The sequence below is a fragment of the Mastomys coucha genome, unplaced genomic scaffold (genome assembly GCF_008632895.1).
Source record: "Mastomys coucha isolate ucsf_1 unplaced genomic scaffold, UCSF_Mcou_1 pScaffold3, whole genome shotgun sequence".
NCBI classification, from domain to species: domain Eukaryota; kingdom Metazoa; phylum Chordata; class Mammalia; order Rodentia; family Muridae; genus Mastomys; species Mastomys coucha.
In genome coordinates, this window is record NW_022196909.1 from 29,419,600 (window position 1) to 29,436,583 (window position 16,984).

General features: G+C 41.9%; 1 protein-coding gene across 14 annotated transcripts in view; it reads left to right on the plus strand.

Moving 5' to 3' along the window:
• Ctnna3 (catenin alpha 3) overlaps positions 1 to 16,984 on the plus strand; it is a 1,512,724-nt gene that overhangs the window by 842,410 nt on the left and 653,330 nt on the right. For 9 of the 14 annotated variants that reach the window (XM_031347507.1, XM_031347506.1, XM_031347502.1 and 6 more), the window contains one exon: positions 12,469 to 12,531. The exons of 4 other annotated variants lie outside the window; for them this stretch is intronic. In XM_031347507.1, the coding sequence (XP_031203367.1) occupies positions 12,469 to 12,531 (63 nt within the window). Of the gene's footprint in view, positions 1 to 12,468; positions 12,532 to 14,941; positions 15,108 to 15,464; positions 15,520 to 16,984 lie in introns of those variants that run through there. One more of the 14 variants, XR_004112256.1, reaches the window with a different exon arrangement.

Genomic DNA, 16,984 nt, shown 5'->3' on the forward strand with positions numbered 1-16,984 from the left:
AAGCTATAGGTTACTAAAGAGAAGGGAGTTGAGACTTTAGGGCTTTGCTGAGTTCCATTCAGAGAAAGCATGCTTACTTGTTATAAATTCATGTTTATTTTCTCTTTACTTTTAATCTACAGTTGCATGGTTACTGGTTCAAAGAACAGCCTTCATGCCTAGAGAGGTAGCTCAGAGGTTATGGGCCTGTATTGCTTCTCTAGCCGAGCTGGCTTTTATTTTCAGCAACCACAGGCTTACAACCACCTGCAACTCCAGCTCCGTGGTGTCTGATGCCTCTGGCTTCTGCAAACATCTGGACTCACATACGCAAACCCACCCAGAACTCATGTATACATATCACTATAAAGAAGATACATTAAAAAACAACAAACAAACAAACAAACAGATCTGTCAACCTGTCAACCACATGGATAGGAGAATCTCCACAGGAAATCTTTTTGCTCTAAGGACTTTTAGAAGTAATGTTATACCTAATTATGTAGGTTGACAGGGTGGTAACTTGCCCATTGTCTTCGAACCCTGTGAGGCTGTTCTATCTTCATGTTCCTTCTAGCCACTACCCATGCTCCTGCTGGGAGCACTACACCTTATAATAAACTCACACTTCTCTACTGAGCTCTGTGCCTCACCTGAACATTTTCCTTGAAGATCACAAGGAGGGGCTTCAGAAGAGCCTGCAGGGAGACCCCACAGCATCCTCACTTACTTAGCACATTTCTTTTCGCTCTATGAGTTTGTGCTAAGAGACTGCAAATTAACTGTATTATTAATTTAAGGAAGACATAATTAGCAAGGTAAATCTTCTGCCAAAACCCACATAGCATATTCTAAAGCCAAATATAAATGAGCTATGATTAGCCTGCTGCTCCCCATTATTATTGCAGATGAATGGGGTATTCCCTGTGGGTGTGGGATGCACAGCCATGCATGTTCCCTGAGCGTCTTAAGACTGTGTGTGACTGTAAAACAAACTTCCTGTCTCAGTCGGCCATAGATGTACTCCAGTATTTAACTAGTGTGAAACATCAGGATGGCTTGGTTCAGTGTCAATGAGTTAAAAGAAAACAAAACAATACAATACACTCCCCCCCGCCAAATTGGATTTGCAAGCAGATCACCCAATGAGTTAACTAGATTTCTCTATCAGTCCACAGCAAATATGTGGTCTGTTCTTATAAGCATTGCATCATTTGTCCACTGCCCCTAGATGCATGATCGTTCTTGGCATGGTTGCTGAAAAGCACCTTCAGAAACATTTTTGACTAGAGGGATTTTGGGAAGAGGTGACTTGTTAATTAAGCAGATTCCCACTGAGTATTTTCTTCCTGCTTCTTCCACTCAGGCTCCAGTGTAGGAAAATGAGAAGCAAGGAGAAAAGCCTTCAAACAAATATTTATAGCCTGGTTCATGGGACCGCTCCTCCGGAAAATCCAGTTCCTTTTTGCTTGCTTGTTTTTGTTTTCTCTGATTTCATTCATCTGTCCTACTACTTCCTGTCTAGGTTTTATAACACAAGCTGGGGTTTGCTTTGGTGCCTGTATCCACATCTCCTTGCTTTATTCTCTTTACATTCTTTGTCTTTGTGCCTCATCGGAATGATGACCCTTGAAACTAGGAATCCAGACTATGTAGAGCAAAACCCGTTGTTGGCAATGAGTAGTAAGGGACAGCACAGGCTATTAAGTTAACACTGCTGTCTGCTTGTATCCATTCAAGGGCACTACACACATGTCATGACTCATGACCAGGGCCACCATCACTGTCCCTTTGGGATTCATTTTTATCAGGAACAAGCAAGCAAGATGGCTATAGACCCATCATGTGCAGTGAACTGACACTTAAGATGTCTTGGATGGCCTCACTCCTCCCTAATCATCCCCCACGGCTATAAGGCGAAGTGCTTAAGGCTAGTAGAGACACACAGGGGTCTAATCTTGTGTATCAGCTATAATGTCCTTGTTGCCGTTTGTAGAGGACTGCAGCATTTGTAAAGATAGGGTGGTGTGAAAGGTGATAGAGGAGCAGGCTAGATGTGAATGGGGTAAAACAAAATGAAACAAAAAAAAAAAAAAAAAAAAAAAAAAAAAAAACAACAACAACAGAAACAAAGAAAAAAGTGTTGGCATAAAAGTAGAGAGAGAAAATGTGAGGCTGTATTGGTAATTACAGAACATTTGCTTTAAAAAATATATTTTTGAATAAGAGCATCTAAGAGCATATCAGAAGTATTAGTCCCAGCTCCTCCATTGCTGTTAATTATAATTTCTCATGTTTAGCTCCTTGTGGACATATTTTGTTAAAATTCACTAAATCTTTGGGGCCTCCTTAAGGAGTGTGAATACATTTACTATTATGCACATGAGGTTGTTTTGAAGACTTTTTTTTTTTTTTGAGGACAAAACAAAAGACAGAATTAAATGTGTGTTCTAGAGAAATTGATGCATGTTGAGAAATGAGATACTCTGTCAGAATGACTTGTTCAGGACTTAAAGAAGGGTCCAACTGAGGATGATTATGGAGGAGAAATACTTGACACCAAAGACATGATCAGAGACCAGCAAAATCATAGAAAGGAACAGTGGGGACTTTGAATTCACTATGACATTTAAAATCTGTGTAAAAATCAGCACCGTATAATGCCTTCCTCATTAGAAAAAAATGATAATGAAAAATGTTACAGAAGAGTATGACAAGTTCGGCTTCAGGAATGGCTTACTACTTTAATAAGATACAGGTTCTAAATGGGAGACCTTATAGTTAAAGGCAATGATGGATCTAATGGCTTAGATTTATGTTTTACTTATAAGACTAGATGATATTCAGAAGAAAATATAGTAAGGAAAGAAGCAACTGGTGGGCAAAACCATGAAGAATACTTCCTAGAGGCGAAGGATGCAGAACACAAAAAGGAACAGTTAGAGATCAGAGAACCTGTCTTTCAGGTGCTCTAGGGAGTCAGTTCTGGATTAGAGTGGCTTGACACTCAAAGACAGCATGGGCCAGGGGCAAAGCTCCTTGATGATTCTAGCATCAGGGAGGTACAGCCGTCAGCTTTGGCTGTTGGGTAAGCGTGTTTGACAGACACAAGATCAGGATAAGGAGAAGTTTCATTAGATGAATTCTGTTCACCCGCGCAGCGGGGGATTCATCACATGCTTTATATCCATGGCATACAAGAGCCCGAGTGAAAACATGGGAAATCAAGAGTGGACAGGTCAGAGCCAGTCCTTCCCTAACATACATCCCCACTTTAGGAGAAGAAAAGCTACAGCTGGAAGAAAGCCCGATGGTTCCTGATTTTTAGGACACTTGGGTTTGGATGTTTTTTTATGTTGGAGATATATCTTAGGTTTAATCCAGGTGTCATTGATCACAGGCCCCTCTCCAAGGCAGGAGACAAATCAGAAATTAGAAATAACCAATTAGAAATAACAAATAACAAATCAGAAATTCTGTTAGGTCACAGGAGTACCCACAGAAGAAAGCTTTTGGAGCAGGGCACCATGATAGCCTTTGAAATATCTTGTCTGATAATATCACGGGGCCTCCTGCTCTGAAGTTCTACCATGTATCCAGGAATAAAGGAAGCTGCAGACTGAGCTCAAGAAGAAACTGGAAAGGTGGGTTTGCTGGGCTTTCTACCTAGTCTGTTAGCCTTATATTATTGACCCATTTTTATTTTCCTGACCCTCATTTATTTTCTTGTATCCCTCTCTCTTTCTATCCCCCTCTTTCTGTGTGTGCACACAGTCCAGCGCTCATATTTGTGTGTGTGTGTGTGTGTGTGAGAGAGAGAGAGAGAGAGAGAGAGAGAGAGAGAGAGAGAGAGAGAGAGAGAGAGAGAGAGAGAGACAGAGAGATTGCATGTGTGGGCACATATGTGTGGATACATGCACATGTGAAGGCCTGGGTTTTATGTTGGGACCTATTGGGACCTATTCTCTCTTGGACTTCTACTTTAATCATTGATGGAATGTCTCCCAGTCAAACCCAGAGCTCACCAATAAGGATATTACTGTTATTGAGTTTGTTCTGTGGATCTTCTGTATCCCCCTCCCAAGGCTGGATTATAGATGGATTGATATGCCCATCGGACATTTTACATGTGCTCTGGTGATCTGGAATCTGGTCCTCATGCTTGTGGAGAAACCACTTTACTCCCTCCCAGACATCCCCTGAGCCCTGCAGTCCCATGGCTGTCCATGCTTCAGTCATGTTGATGCAGTAAGTCCTTGTAAAAGCTCAATTCACAGGCTCTGGGGAACCTTCTGGGCAGTTAAAGACATAGAAAGACATATGGGAAGGCAATTCACAAACCATCATGAAGCAGAAGATTGAGTCCTTAGACTCCACTGGGATAGACTTTCAAGACCTTTCTGGACTTTACCTAGTATGTCTCTTTTCTCACTTGACTATTAATTTTCACCCTTTAAAATATATTCTTTTCACAACCTATAAATGTATGTAAGTGGGTTTTGTGAGTAGAGCTGGTGAATTAATTGAGCCTCCACAGGGATGTAGTAGCTTATATCCTTAAGTTGGCCAGTCAGAAGCGATGTAGGCTGCATCCATGCTAGGTGTCAAATGCAGGGGGCAGTCTCCTGGGAACAAGCTTTGTGCCTGATGCTCTCTCTAGGAAAGGGAGTGTGAGCAGGAAGAACTCATTACATGTGGTTCTATTGAGTCCTGCAAAGGCTGGGTATGCTTGCTCTCACTCATTCTGACCACTGTTAACCAAGAATGACATTGGCTAAAACAGTGGTTCTCAAGCTTTCTAGTGATACAACCCTTTGATACAGTTATTCGTGTTAGGGTAACCCCAACCATTAAATTCTCTTCTTTGCTACTTCATAAGTGTAATTCTGCTAGTGTTATGAATTGCAATATAAATATTGATATGCAGGGTATTTGATATGTAAGCCCCGAGGAAGGGTTCTTTAACTCTCAAAGGGGTCCAGACTCACAGGTTATGAACCACTGGGCTCGTGTGTCATTATAACTTTGCAAACTAGATAGAAATCAAGGGAAACAAGGGAACCAAGTCAGGCAAGATGCTCTTCAAAGGCCTGCAAAAAATAGGTTACACACTTGATGCCTTTAAGGAGAAAAGCTGGTAAGAATATTTCTCCAGAAAGATGCAAAGTACAAGGCATTCGAGAATGGTAAGATGAACCATCTTTAACAATGGATATCTGATTAATTGATACTATGATGCACATATATGGGGATAAAAAAAAAATCAACTGCCAAAGAAATATTTTGACACACGAAGTTAGGCTTCCAGTGTACAACCGTAGACTTGAAGACTGACACTGTACCTACTTATTAACTTTGATATAAAAATTAAATGATTTTTTTTGGATGGGATAAAGGAACTAAACACAGCTGTATAGTCCACCTATAGCCAGAAATTGGTACAGTGTTTAAGTGAAGAAATATTTGTCCTATATACAATCGATTGCTGTTTTAGGACAGTGCACCTGGGAAGAAGATGAAGCACAGAATAAGAGCAGCCTTTCATATACTCCGAGTTCTTGAAGGCAAGCAAGAATGAGAACACATAAAAACTAGACAGAAGAGCTCGGTTCTAGAATGATAGTGACTGAGGAGTGTTAGTGGACAGACTGGCGGTTAAAGGTCAAGTTAGACAAGGAGGCTTGAAAACTAGAAAAATATAAGAGGTCTAACCTAATACACGACAAGCGCTCTAAAGAAAACCAACAGAATGCATACCTATTATGAAAGGAGAGTCATGAACTGAGCATGTGCAGTAAGGGCCAAGTAGTCCCATGTTGTCTACCTGAACACGGGGGAGGCTGAGAACCTAGTATCATCTCAGTCTATAATGCTGGATGCCTCGGATGTCCCATGGTAATGATGAGGTCTGGCAGGATTCCTGGAGAGCTGCTGCTCTTGAGGACAAACAGAATGGAATGCAGAAGAAGCAGGGTGCTGCTGATAGTAGCATCACCAGTACCAGTGCCTCCCCAACAAGAGGCAGAAGGTGGGGCTAGTGGGATGGCTCAGGGGATGAAAGCACTTGCTACGAAGCTAATGACCTCAGTCTGATCCCCCCACCCCCGAGGACCCACAAGGTGACAGGAGACGACACACTCCTGAAAGTTGTCTGCTGACAACTATACCCACATGAATATCAGGGCATCTGTCACATGCACATCCAAATAAATGCAATTAGAAACAAAAGAGCAAAGGCAGGGAGGAAGCAGAACACATGTTAATTTCTACTTGGATGTTGTTACATCTGGGAAGCTACCTGAAGGTACTGGAAGATACCAAAGCCTTCCACAAGATAAACAAGCCCTATCGGAGGATTCCAGATTCCAGTTGGTGACTAAGATTAGCCATCACAGGCTGCCAGGGAAACCCAAACACTCTTTCTGGGCACTACAGCTCCAATCTCAGTTGAAATACAATCCAGCTCCAAGTTCTGCTGATACTCTAGCTGTCTTCCCAGACCAGGGTTGAATCAAGGAGAATTACCTAGGACCCTCAGTGGATGTGGGTTCACACAGAGTGCACCAGCAGAGGCACCTCGGGAAGATTGGGAAAGAGGCAGACTCAACAGGGGAGAGCCAAGATGTGAGACACAGGGGAACTGAAGAGTCAGAAATGAGAACAAGGAACATGATAGAAAGAAGATGTGATTCAATAAACCCCCAGAAAATAATCTGCTCACAAACTTTTATTCTTTTATTTCTTTTTTTCAGCTCTGAGGGGAAAAATATCAGATGCTCACTATATATAATGTTAACTCGACAAACTGGCTTGTCCACATGAAGTCTGTTTCCCATCTGATTTCTTTTTTGTTTCGTGGGAAGACTGATATTGCAAAGATAAATTGAAGTGTTCGCATGGGGTACTGAGATTAGGAACTCCGAAGAGACATACACAAATATTCCTTTTGTGCATATAGAGATCTGTGAACACTTTTCCCTGTGGCTCTGAGCCGAGGAGCTGAAATGGAAGCTTACAGACTAGTGAGTCCTCAGACGGAAGACTTCTTAGGGCAGCTTCTGTGGCTCTCTCTTGAATAGTCAGTGGTCTGGGGTTTTATTGCTGTAAAGAGGTACCATGACCAAGGCAACTCTTGTATAGAAAAAAAAAACCACTTCATTGGGGCTGGTTTATAGTTCAGAGGTTTAGTCCATTTTCATAATGTTGGGGAGCATGGTGGTATGCAGGCAGATGTGGTGTTGAGGAGGTTGCTGAGAGTTCTACATCCAAATAAGTCTGCAGGCAGCAGGAAGAGAACTGCTACTGACCTGGCTTGAGCAGCTAAGAACTCAAAGCCCAACCGCTAGTGACACAGCTCCTCCAACAAAGCTACATCCACTTCAACAAGACCACACCTTTTAATAGTGCCACTCTCTGTGAGCCCATGGGGGTCATTTTTTTTTTCCCAAACCACCACACTTATCTTTTATGAGTCCAAAAGACATCTTGGGCTCTGGGGGTTGCGCATTTGAAAGCAACAGCCAACATAGAAAATTATCTTCTACTAATAGTGCTAGGAGTCAAGGGTCTCTACCAAGCACCCAGAAGATAAGACAGTCACCATCTCCAAGATGGGCCCCACATCTCCTCCTTCTGTATCTAGGATTGCTCTAGGAGCTTGTATCATTTTGTTTCATTCTATTATTTGTTGCTACATTGTCTCATTTCCATAGGCTGACCTTGCAACTCACTATGTAGCTGAAAAGGACTTTGAACTCTGCTCCTCATGCCTCTATCTCCCAAGTGTTTGGATTACAGCTCTGCCTCACCATGCATGATGAATTCAGTGCTGGGAGTGCAACCCATGGCCACCCACATAGCAGGCTAATACAATATCCTCAGGTCCAGCCACTGATCTTCTATCTCATTAATTAAAGGGCTAGGCTCTGTTTAATCAGGAACTCTTTCTTCCTTCACCTCCCTCCTCCTCCTTTTCCATTTCATGAAATGAACAGGCAAAGGGGGAATTCAGGAAAACCAAAGGGAAGGAGAAGAATCTGAGAGTGTTAGGGGGAAAATAGACAAGAGTTCAGAAGCCGTCATATGAATTGAGTTTTCGTATTGACAGTTACAAAATTTCCAAGACCCAAAGTTGCCTTAGTCTAAGTTTGCCTGTGTCTTGAGGAGCTACACGTTCCTCCCACCAAGCATTATTACACGGATGTCTTCGAAAGTCCTTTCAAATTCACTTTTAGCAAAGAGCCAATGCGAGAGAAGTAGCCTCAGGAACACACCACAGGCATTCGAGAGTTTGGAAGCATAGGGATGGAGTCCCAAGGTGGGTGTCCTGTTCTCTTAACCTGGGTGCCACGCATACAACTGAGGGAGATCTAGCTTCTCCCCTTTACTAAGAGGCCAGCACGCATTCTTTATGTACGAGGATATTAACCAAGTGATAGCATTTTGATTAAGAGAATAGTTGGCAGATATACCCAGGGTGTATTATAACGGGCCTGTTATTGTTCAATATTTCCACTGTTGAAATTCATATTCTCCCTCTCCCTGTTTTTTTTTTAATTGATAATGGAAGAAGGTCTTGTTTATCCCTGATAACAAATCAATAATGAAGATGGACATAATGAACAAACTCTTTGCTTTACGCTCTCCTCCTCCTCCTCTACTTATTTGCTTTTATTTCTTTGTGTAGTTGTGCCTACTCTGAAACTAGCTCCATAGACCAGGCTGGGCCTCATAGCCACCGCTGCCACCACTGCCCTTGCTTTTTTTTTTTTCTTCTTAATGATATCAAATACTTAAATAACTTCTTATGTCATCCTTGCATAGAGACCATGCTGGTCTTCTCCATAATGTCCAAGGGGATGTCCCGATAGATCCTTAAGAACCTTGGCTTTGTATTAAAAATATTCCTTCACGTCACTTACCATTTCAAAGATTACTTTTTTGGTCTTTCATCCTATAAATTGGTGATGTCATGACAAGAATTAATGGTAATGTTTAAAAGATAACTAGCAGAGAGTTCAACCATACTGGTACTTCAAGGAGTCACACAGTTATTAACCAAGGCACTACTACACTTCCTGTCACCAACAGGAGCGGGGAGCAGGGGGCTCCCTGTCTTCTCTTCTCATATGTTCTTCGCTGCTCTCACCAGATAAGTCTTCTTTCCTCTCTTTTTCTGGCTTATTCTTTTTTCCTTAATATCTTAGGATTTTCAATTTCTTGCAAGAACCTGAGTTGAGGAAACCCTTAATTCCTTTCTGGCAATAGATCAGTTTTCCCAGCAGAGTTTCTAGTGAGCGATGACCATCCTCTAGAACACCAGTCTCCGTGATTTTAGTATAGTTTCTACCTATCAGCAGAAAAGTTGTGATGATGCACTATTAGGTATATACTTATACGTTAATATATTAGTAAAACATTTATACTTTAAAACACACAAAGAATCTTTTGAAGACATGCGGCAGGCCTAAATAAGTTTGATTGTTTCCTCCCGTATCTTGTGTGCCCCCTTGCATGGACTCCCACCCCAGAATATTTGCTGTGGAGCTTTATCGTGGTTTGAAGATTAACCGTCTCACCATAATGTCATTTAATACCAACTCACCTTCTGAAAGTGCATTCCTCACATTCAGCTTTCTCAATCACAGAATGTTGATTGACTGTCTAATTTCTAGCTGTTGGATTGGCCCTCTAGCGAACTCCGTTATTTGGCCTTTGGGTGGATCCGTCTGACTCATCTGGGTAACTTCTTAAAATGTTCTCAGCCTCATCACAGACGACTTAGATAACCTTTTGTGGGTAGAGAGGAGTTTCCTCACTTCCTTCACTCTCTGAGGTCTGAGGCTGAAACAGGTAACTCTTTACCGCAGATATTAATCCACATCCCCATGATGGGGAAATGGATTCTGGGAAGCCCCCAGAGAGAGTCAGTCATCTTTGCTTTCTTTCCTCTCTCACCTTCGGTCGCTTCAGAGAGAGGAGGGCCATCTCCCCTCGGCTTGCTTTGGAAGGGGAAGCCTGACAAGGAGCTGCCCAGAGCAGCTCAGTCTGCAAATGACAGTGCTGTCACCTGTGGATGAGAGATGAATCCTCCTTGTTCTGCTAGAGCTGAAGTTTTGTATTGTTCTCTAGCTGTTAATAACGCAGATGTGGGAGACAACCAACTATGCCAGTGATTGGCAGGAGGAAGGAAGGGGAGGAGGAGGAGGAGGCTGAGGAGGAGGAGGAGGAGGCATAGTGACTTCTGTCTTTACCATCCTGCTTTAACATAGTTCCTTATTTATCATTGGAGCTGTAAAATCCTCCTGGTGAAAGGCTCAGATGCTCCTTTATCTTTCAATTGAGGGTAGGGTAAGAAGAGAAAACTTCCCAGCATGAGTAATTTTTTTTCCAGTGCGATGAAACATCTCCAATCAGAGCGACATGAATATTTAATTAACTAGACTGCTCAGTAGGAAAGAGTTCTTCCTGTGTTTTGCATTTCTGTTTGTGCACATGCCTGCGTCACCTCAAGGAAATGCATCTCTCTTCTCCCTCCATCTCTCACTTTCACTATCCAGCTTACTAAACGTCTGCATCTGCATCCTTCTCTGAGATATGATATGAGTTGTTGTGTAGGCCCCTAGGATGAATATAAAAATAAGCTATTGCTCCAATGGTTACTATTGATATCAAAGAATCTCTGTTACCCACAGATAAGCCTCCCCCCATCACTGATGGAGACCTCTTGGGCATATTTGCGTAGGAATAACACAGTTCAAATATGGTCACCTGAATGGTCCTAATGGTTCCTTCCTTGAATATCAGGTAAGGATACTGCAGCTGTTGTGCAGATTTCCTCCGGATCATCATGGTCCTGCTTAGCCTGGTTTCTTCACCCTGTTTCTGACCCTCAGAGCAAGGTCGCTGGATGCTATGTGGGCTGAAGATTCAAATAGCAAGCCAGAGACTGATGCGTATACTAGAGCAGTCTGCCTTCTATTAGAAAGGTTTATCTGTCTGTTCACATAATATTGAGAATATCTCTTGTCAATGCAGAATACAAGAAGCATTATATTTGGGATCAGAAAATTTAAATAGCATGCTTAATGTAGCACTGGCCATAATGTTAGTAGATGGAGAACCATGATACAGACAGGTTCATCGTAGTCATAGTAACCGTAGGGATTGTTGGACAGAAATACTATTGCAAATGGGATGATGCCACATGTCTATCACTAGGTCTGGATCTTGCTACACAGGCTCTACTCAAAGCACACCTATGCTATCCTCAAGGATTTCAGAACCCAAGGAAGGAAGATCACCAAGAAAGTAGTGAATGCAGATATGAAAACATTATGTCGTAGGGTGTGTCGTAGGGTGTGTGCTTCTGAAGGGGATTGGGGGGCTCAGAGTCATCTTTTCCTCTTCCTTTGTCAAGTGCCACCATATTCCTCAGCCTATGTAAGATCCACCCTTATTTTGGATCTGAAATTAATGAAGCCCTCTCAGTCTTTGAATGGCACTTTTACCATGGCGAGGTAAGGAAACCAACCTCCCTACAAGTTTGATTGTCTCATTTCTCAGGTATTAGTGTGTCACATATTAATCTCAGTTGCTTCATTAGAATCACATGAAGCTGGGTAATTCACATTGGAAAGGCATGTCCTCCAAAATTTACACATCAATGAAAAAAAGATTCACATTTCAGACAGGAGTGCCCAAAGTGGTGGCGCTTTTAGAAAGATGATGCCTTGGGGGTGAGCACAAGGAGGACTACCCATGGCTTCCTTTTATGGGGAGCTAGCCTACTTCCAGACAAAACAGCCTCCACCTTCATTAGAGCAGCTGTATCTGCTTGCAAGGCTGAGCTTGTTGGCTACGGACATCCCCTCCTAGTAGGAGGGGTTTGGGGAAAGTTATTAGACTCTTACTTGAGATTCCATCATTTCTCCCAGCCATTTTTAGGCAGTCATGCCCTAAATGCGCATAGCCTTCTGGATGTGGAGAGAGGCTCTAGAGCAACACTTCTCATCCTATGAGTCATGTCCCCTTTTGGGGGCATTGAACGTCCTTTTCACAGGGGCCAGCTAAGGCCATTCAGGAAACACAGATATCTACATTGTGATTCACAGTGGTAGAAACATTACAGTTATAAAGCAGCAGTGAAAATAATTGAGTGGTTGGGGCTCACGACAACATGGAGAACTCTATTAAAGGGCCACAGCATCAGGAAGGTTGAGAGCCACCGCGCTAGAGTACCATAGGCTGGTGAAGGCTGAGGGAAGGGAGTTCCAAATATTCACTCATCCACCCATCACTCATGCTGGGTGAAGATATTCCAATGTGGCTACTCTGTGAACACCCAGGCTCCTGTCAATCACCCCTCACCATGCTCTGTAACTCAACCCAATAACCCACTGGCTCCCCAGGGTGAACACAATTAGAATTGTACTTTGGTTTGTGATTGGAGCTGTATGTGGAGGGTACAGATGTTTTTTGTCTCCCCAGGAAAGGAGTACTCTGAACATATCCATTGTGCAAAAGATTAAAAATGTGGATTGTGACAGGAAAGTAAGTATGAAAGAGAAAATGACTTCCTTGCTCCATATTAAAAAAACCTCTATGAAACCATAAACCATTGTGACAATTCAAGTTGAGACTACTTGTTGGCTTTTGCCTTTCTTTTCGACTTGAAAAGACTTTCAGGTTCTGCTTTCAATATAGGGTTGGGGCAAAAAGCTGACTGTGAGCTTTGCTGTCCAAAAGAATCAGAGTTGGCTGCCTCCACTTTCATTGCTAAAAGCACAAGCTGGGTTCATAAGGTCAGAGGTAGAAGCCATGGCTGAGCAACCAGAGACTCCAGAGTTGCTGTTAGCACTCTTTAATGGAAATCACCCACTGGCTATTAAAGTCAATTGCTTGTTGGTACCAAGTACCTTTAGCCAGAACTATCAACCTCTTCAAGAGAGTGGTGGTAGTTAAGATGGCACCGGAGCTCTGGAAGCTGCCTGAGTACTATCTCATGGGGTACCTTGGCTTGGGGAGACCATTCCCTACATCTTCATTTCCTTCTTTCTCTTTGTTCTTCCGTTGTGATTTTCTCTCCTCTCCTCCCTGTCCCTCCCCTCCTTTCCCCTCCTCCTATGCCAGCTTTTCTAGGTAATGCGTTAGCTCTGCCACACTAGCTAGCATTCAGCCGGCATTTATTAATCATTTAATAAGTGATTGACAATTCCTAGCCTCAGGAAATACAATAATGAGCCGCATAGTTCTGCATGGAAGGAACCCTGAGTCTAGAATAGGAGGCCAACTTTCACACCTATTATTTTAATATATGTCCCAAATTATTGAAACGGTAATTTGTAAAGAGTGCTGTAGAGATGTAAAGAGAGAAGGTATAGAGGTTGCACAAATATGTTTCCATTTTCTTGGTAATGACCTAGCTTTGAGGATTGGGCTGGCTTGATAAAAATATCTGTCTGTATTAGTCAGAGAAGGATTGGCTTCTGTTACTGTGAGTCTGCCAAGCTCAAAAATCTATAAGGCAAGTTGGACAGGAATTTAGGCGAAAGTTGACGTTATGGGCTTGAATCAGAAATTTGCAGGGAATGCTGGGAGCTCAAGTAAGATTTTTATATTACCTTTGAGGCAGACGTCCTTCTCCCTGGTGATTCCAGTTTGGGTCTTCTCATCCACAACTTACTGGGTAAGGCCCAGCCTCATTCTCAAAGGCTCCCCCTTTCCTCAAGGCCAACGAATTCATTGTCGTTTTTAAGACAGGATCTTTAAACAGGCTAACCTCAAACTTGCTATTTGGCTGAGGCTGACTTTGAATCCCCAATTCTTCCATGTGTCATTCCCAAACTCTGAGATGATAGGTGTATGTCACCATGCTCAGCTAGCCAATGGGTTAATCCCATCCATAAAATACTTGGGCGGCATCTCCTAAGAATGCCATTGGACAGCTGAGCACTGTGCTCTAGCCAAGCTGACACAGACTAGCACAGCATTTGCCCTTGGTGACTAGGGTGAATTTTGAATGAGTTCCTCCTGTGTATTTATCATACTAGAGAGAAGGTAAACTGAATGTGTTATGGGACCCATTTATGGTTATCCAGTGATTTATTGTTTTTCAAGGTGCCAAGAATTTGGTTTATCTACAATTGTATTATGAGATGAAATTGAATGGGAAAATAACAAGTTTTAAAAAAAATCAAGTTTGATATTACTTATTCGTTAACATGTAAACATTTTTAACATAGCAGGTCATGTTGACTACTCAAGACAGAAAACTTCCTGGACAGATTTATTTATTTATTTATTTATTTATTTATTTATTTATTTTGAGTTTTCATATATAGCTGATTTTAATAAGAGATTTGTGTTTTCTACCATTTTAGTAAAATTACATTTAATTTTACATTCTCTGGATTCTTACTGTCAGCAAATAACTAGATATCTTGGTCACAGCAATCATTTGATAAACAAAGCCAATAAATATATATTTTATGGCCAACATATATAACATATTATAACTCAGAACTTTAATAGGTGCCTCAAAACAAAACATGTTGGCATGTTATTGAATGTTAAGTGTGATATTTTCTATTTTTCCAGTAAATACCATTACTATACTATATTTTTTCTCCTTAAGACATGAGTTATTTTAATAATTATGTGTATTCATGTGTCCGTATGTATGTGTGTGTGCTCATAAGGGCAGTGCCTAGATAGGCCTAAGAGGGTATTAGATTTCCTGGAAATAGGATTATAGGTGCTTGTGAACATGGGTGCTGGATGGATCTCAGGTCGTCTGCGAGAGCCATGGTCTTCTGAGTGCCCTCTCCAGTCTGAAGGAACCATATCTGTTAGGGGGTAAGAATGACACAGCCTATTTTACTGATTTCTTTTTAGTTTTAGTTATGACACTTGGACATTCAGAAATGGGATCTGTGGGCCTCCATTTGTCCCTCTGGTGCAGGACTGCTAAGCAACCTGAGCCAACATCTTGGAGGGAGTATCGATGTCCTCGGGTGCCACGGTTATTCTGGGAGACACACAGCACTTTTTAGTTCCTGGACCAGGGGTGAGCTGGTGGGAGGCAGACCACACACCACTTCTCTCTTCGCTTTTACCTCCTTCCACAAGTAAGCTGTCTCCATTTCTTCTTAAATGTATGGAAATGTAGATTCAGGAGAATTATGTAGGTGGATCTGGGAGAGTAGAAATAAAGCATAAGTAAATTATTGAAATTAGCCCCTGGAAATGATTCCATGAGAGGGGGCATTTGAGCTGGATCTAGAGAGATGAATAGAGCTCCTGCAGGTGGACTGGCTGCGTGTGGGAAGAGGTACACTAGGAAAAGGCATAAAGGCATAGGAAAGCAGGTTGTGCTCACAATATTTCAAAACGTCCTCATGACTAAAACACTAGGTGGGAGGGAGGAAATGGAGAGAAAAGCTGAAATATTAGAACAGAATGGATCTTGTGTGTGTCTTTCCAAGATCATGGACACTACCCTTGACCTGAAGAGACCCCCGCAGGAAAGATGTCATTGACGAAGTTTGAAGCAGGTGAGCGAACGTGACTTTGGTTATTGAAAAAAAAAATATGATTCAAGAACTCTGGCTTTCACATCTTAACATGATAACTACTTGGAAGGCTTCTTGAAACACAGATGGCTGGGTCCCACCTCCAGTTTCTGAATCAGGAGTTCCAGAGTGGAACTCAAGAGTCTCTGTTTCTAACAATTCCTGAGTGATGAGAGGATACTGAGATGGGTATCATGTTCTAAAAACTGCTAGCCAGCAGGGCAAGTTGGTAGTGGAGAGTGCATGCAAGTGACACAGGAGCCATGATCTGATGAAGCGCCCCCTCTCCCCAAAGCAAAATCAACAGTGGTAAGAAAGTACAAAGGGAAAAGATCTGTCAAAGGGGGCGAGCTGACCAGACAGAAGATCCCTCCAGGGCAGGAGGTGTGATCCTGAGTGTGTTATAGAAGCAGCAGTGACAATTCTACCTGGGAGTTTTAAGAAATTGAGATTGACAGCTCTTAGAGAACCTAGAAAATGAAGAGCTGTTAAACATGATTCTGTTTCTGCATCTAACATCCATCCATCCATCCATCCATCCATCCATCCATCCCTCCGTCCGTCCATCCGTCTGTCCGTCTGTCTGTCTGCCTGTCTATTATCTATCTAATATATTACATATAATTATATATAATATATACATATATATTATATACAGAGAGAGAGAGAGAGAGAGAGAGAGAGAGAGAGAGAGAGAGAGGGAGAGAAAGGAGACAGTCAGTCTGACAGACAGAAGCAGAATCCAAACAAGGGAATGTTTGAAGAACTGACTCATCTATAAGTTAACATTAGTTCCATTAATAGGAAGTATATCAATGCAATCAGCAAAGGTAAATACTTTTACTACTTCAAGGTAAATACTATTAATATGTTAATAAGATGTGCATCTGTAACAGTCAACACATATTCAGGACTCTTAACACTTTATATGTATTTAGATTAAAGATTGAGCTCTCTTTGGGGGAGTATCTCCAGTTTATGACTTCACATTTGCTTAAATGGCAAAACTGTCAGAATGGACTTTTTTTTTATTTCATTACTTTCTATTATGTGACTTTTGTTTGCAGTGTATTCAAATATATGTATATATTTAAAACTCATTTTATTTTATGTATTTGGGTTGTGTATGTAGGCTTCAGCCAGAACATGTGTGGTCTGATGAAAAGTTGTAGGAATCCCGCTTTCCTGCTTGGGTTCTGAGTATTTTACTTAGCTTGCTAAGCTTGCAAATAAAGAGATTTTACTTATAGAAGCATCTCACTGTCCTGTGACTTTATGTAAGGGTAGGTTCAGTAAAGTCAGTTTCTCTTTCCTGTGGAGAATGAAATACTTGATATTTGAAACAGTTATGGAAATACATAGGTGTATGTACACGCACACACGCACACGCACACACACACACACACACACACACGCACACACACGCGCGCGCA